This window comes from Chaetura pelagica, unplaced genomic scaffold (genome assembly GCF_000747805.2).
Source record: "Chaetura pelagica isolate M959 unplaced genomic scaffold, ChaPel_1.0 scaffold531, whole genome shotgun sequence".
Lineage (NCBI taxonomy): Eukaryota > Metazoa > Chordata > Aves > Apodiformes > Apodidae > Chaetura > Chaetura pelagica.
The window spans coordinates 4,345,509-4,349,487 of record NW_009952362.1 but is presented as its reverse complement, the minus strand read 5'-3'; the positions used below and the strand labels follow the sequence as shown (position 1 = coordinate 4,349,487).

Below are 3,979 nucleotides of genomic sequence, written 5' to 3'. Positions count from 1 at the left end.
TGAAGAAGAGGAAGGCAGTGGGAGGGTTTTTTTTGCTGTGGAAAGCACTGAAAGCAACAGAAGGTCACACTCCAACAGAGACAGCTCCCTCCTGATAAAAGAGAGCCAGAGCTTTCCACCCTGGGAGTCAAGGAGGGTTTGTTACTTCTAGCAGGGCAGAGGGAAAAGAGCAGAACAGAGCAGAAGATTACCAAAAGCATGAGACCTTCCTGGGGTCCCTTCACAGTCAGTTTGCCCAATGTGTAAAACAGGGCTCACCTTCTAGAGACAACACCTAGTTCCCTTCAGTAGCCCAAACCTCTCCACTTTCCATGTGATAGAGGCCATGTCAGCACCAAGACACAGCCACCAAACAGCTGCCCAAGGGTGACAGCCACATGTCTGCTCAAGGGGAGAGGTGGAGATGTGGAAATCTTTTCAGGGTTGCTGGGTAGAACAGGTGACATCTGCTGCAGTTGCCACTTACTGCTTTCACAGTGGGGTCCTTCCCAGCCATGGCATTCACACCGGTAGCTCCCAGGCCCAAGGATGCAGACGCCCTGATTCATGCATGGGTTGGGTTTGCAGAGGTTCACAGGGCTTGTTGCTTCTACAACAAACACAAGCAGAACAGGAGGCTGAGGTACATCTACAGAGTATTAATAGCCAGGACATACATCCTTCAAGAATGCTGAAAAAATAACAGCAACTATATATCCCAGACATCAGAAAATGTCATCTAGCACTAATGGGGTGGGAAAAACACGTGAACACGGCAGAGGGTGCAAACTCACAAACCTGTCTTGACACAAAGGACAAGCTCCTCTGTGTTTAACTCAGACACAAGCAAGAAGAGCTTTACAAAAAGCTCTGATCTGGAAGCTAATATCTCTCCTAAATCTTCAATGAGTAACATGATGTTAGGCTGAATGTCAAAGTAAAGCAAAATGGAGCATCTTCAGAGCTGTGCACAGAACACACAAGCACATCTGAACTCCCCCAGATCCACAAACTGCCAATGCAGAGCAAGACACATGCCCTGTCCAAGCAGTTTACAGCCCCACATGCCACTAGAGTCCAGACCCCATTTCACCCCTGGGTGAAACTTCACACGAGAGAGGAGCAAGGACAAGAAGTCATCTGAGAGGCAGGGATGGCACAAATAGAAATCAACACAAGAAAAAATATGTTGTGTTTTTTTCTAGAAGGTTTGAGAGAAAACCCTGCAACCGTGGCCCAAATTTTTATTATCCCTGTTCTTGTGAGGTATGTGACAGCTTTTCCAACCCACTAAACACAGCAAACCCCAGCTGTCAGCAGGATTGGCAGAGTTTCATGCTGCCTTGCTGTGAATACCTTAAGTTACAGCAGCATCCCAGAGGAATTTGCTTCCAGTCTGCTGGCAGCTCCACTGCAGTGTTGGTAAGGGTGTGAAATTCCACTGCTGAACTGACCTCCTAGCCTTGCCTTTTGCTCCACAGTAGAAAAAGCACACAGAGCTTTTCCGTGGTGCTCTGCTGCACATGCCATGTGTCCACCACTTCCCACCACGGCTGCAACACAGCATAACCTCGAGGTCCGTGTTTGGTGGAATAATGCTATTCCATCCAGTTCTCTGAACTCAAGCCTACTATTAAGACTGAATCATCTTTAACAAGCTTCTTGCACTTCAGGGATGACACCTTGTGATGACCCCAAAAGTCTGTATTTCCATTAATAAGATCCATATCTATTTAACACTTGGGATCTTTTCTCCTACAGTCCTGGATCATTTTTTTTTCTGGTCTCTTCAGCAGAGCCTGAATACAGTATTTGAGGTGTCCAGAAGCAGGGTCTGTTTTTCACATACTTTTATCATGAGTCATACATTTTTTTAAGTCCTTTCACAGACAATGATTCTGTTATTGAGTCTTGGACTTGAAGCAGAAGACTGAATGAAGGGCTTATCTTTACATTGCCCTTGGTCCCAGCCTATCTAGTACAAACAGTGATTACCTGCACATGAAATGAAAGCAGTGATTCAGTCTCAGGAAATGATGTGTTACTACCCTGACTCCATTGAACCTTGCTGTCTCTTCCCCTTCATCAGTCAGGTTGTAGTTAATTTCATGGTACAGTAGATTGTTTTTATAATAACACAGCTGAAAACCCCACTGCAATAGGAGCAGGTTGAAAAGCTCCAGGTACAAACCGTCCACAGAGCCTGCCAGAGAGCAGCTCCTCACCCCAGAGAGACAGCACTGTAGTTCTTTCAAACCCTGAAGGAACAACGGGCATGCCCAGAGATGAAAGGGGCCTTTAATTGTGCTAAAGCTCACACATGCTGCTTCTTTTGATCTTAGAAATGGGTTAAAACATATCAAAAGCAAATAGCTAGATGTGAAACTTGGACTGCTTTGAATGAGAAACAAGGCACGGCATTTTAACTAGAAGCACTTTTGCCACCACTAATGCCTGGAAACAAGGGCTGCTGTCCTATCTGAAAAGCTGATTTCCATCAAACACAGACACTCACACTCAGCACACAAGTGATCTAAAATTGATATCAAAGTCAAATTTTCCCAGCCAAGGACTGGCCCTTGGGATTCCAAGTTTTGAAGAAAGTAAACTTTTTTGTGTATCTGTCTGCAAACATAAGCTTTTACATGGATTTGAAAACCCTTCCCCCTCAAACATTCAGAGATAAGGATTTGGTCCTACAAATTAAATTATTCACAAGTTGTCTAAAGGCTTCAATTCAACACTTTGCAGGCTTCAGAACTGATAGATTCTGAATTTAGGATTAAATCCTGTGCAACACATACAAAATCCTGAAAGCCTACATGATAATTTCAGTAATGGGACAATAAGGAGAAGCAGGAGTGATGAGATTTCAGACCCACCAATTCATGAACACCTGGGCACAAACCTGTTGAAAAAGAGAGCAGAGACAACACTATTGGCTGCAGGGACGTGTCCCCTTAAGCCCCCCTGTAGCACTGCAGGGGGTACAGTAACACATAGTAATGTCTACAGGTTTTAAGTAACATCAGAAAATAAGTAAACTTCTTTTTCTTTCAGGGAAGGCAGAACCTAGACCTGGCAGGGCTGAAAAGAACCATTCACAATAAGCCTCATCTCACCCACTGGACTGAATTTCAATAAGAATGTTGGCTCCTATTCCTATAGAAATGCCTTGGGCAGTCACCACGTATCTATGCCATAGTTTTCCCATCTGTTAAACGCAAAAGACAACATCAAGCTCACTCTCTGAAGCATCAGAAAACCTACAATAACAATGGCTACAGGGAAAGGCCCCACTACGCCTGATATACAAAGTTTGCTGCCAGCTGGTGGCAACAGCATGAAAAGCAAGAATGGGATGTTCTCACCTTCACAGATTCTTTCAATGACAAGGTCTTGGTAATGCTGCAGGTCTTCATAGGAGGAGATGTGGACCAGGTAGTTGGGAGACCCAGCAACCCCCAGCAGCATGTCCCTCCGTGCCTCCCCAATGACAACCACAAACACCAAGATGCCATTGTCCCTCAGCTGCTGAGCTGGAGCAGCTGCATCCTCCACGCCACCTCCATTTGTCAGCACCACCACTGCCTTGCTGACACCAGGTCTTGCTCCTTTCTGCACTGTCATCACGTCACCATAAATATGCAGCAAGGCACTGCCAGCCGAGGCTGAGCCCCCCAGAAATGGCACCTGGTGGGTGGCCTGGAGGAGAGCTGCATTGCTGGTGTGGGTGTCCAGCGCAAACACCGTGTGAGCTTTGCTGCCAAAGACCACCAGGGCAACCTGGGTAACATCCCTGTTGATGCTGAAGTGCAAAAAGCTGCTCCTGACAAAGTCCCTCAGCCGCAGGAAGTTTTCCAGGCCAACTCCATCCGAGGCATCCAGCGCAAATGCCAAATCCAGAGACTGTGCGTGGCAGCCTGGATGAAAGGAGCAAACAGGGCATTTTTCAGAGTCTAGATGTTCTCCTTTCTGACCAAATAAAAAGCAGGGGGGA

At 46.2% G+C, this 3,979-nt stretch overlaps 1 protein-coding gene across 1 annotated transcript in view; it reads right to left on the bottom strand.

Annotated features, from left to right (window-relative positions):
* VWA2 (von Willebrand factor A domain containing 2) overlaps window positions 1–3,979 on the bottom strand; it is a 23,774-nt gene that overhangs the window by 677 nt on the left and 19,118 nt on the right. The window contains exons 11-12 of the mRNA XM_010007941.1: window positions 3,351–3,902; window positions 467–589 (exon numbers count right to left, since the gene is read on the bottom strand). Of these exons, the coding sequence (XP_010006243.1) occupies window positions 467–589; window positions 3,351–3,902 (675 nt within the window). The remainder of the gene's footprint in view (window positions 1–466; window positions 590–3,350; window positions 3,903–3,979) is intronic.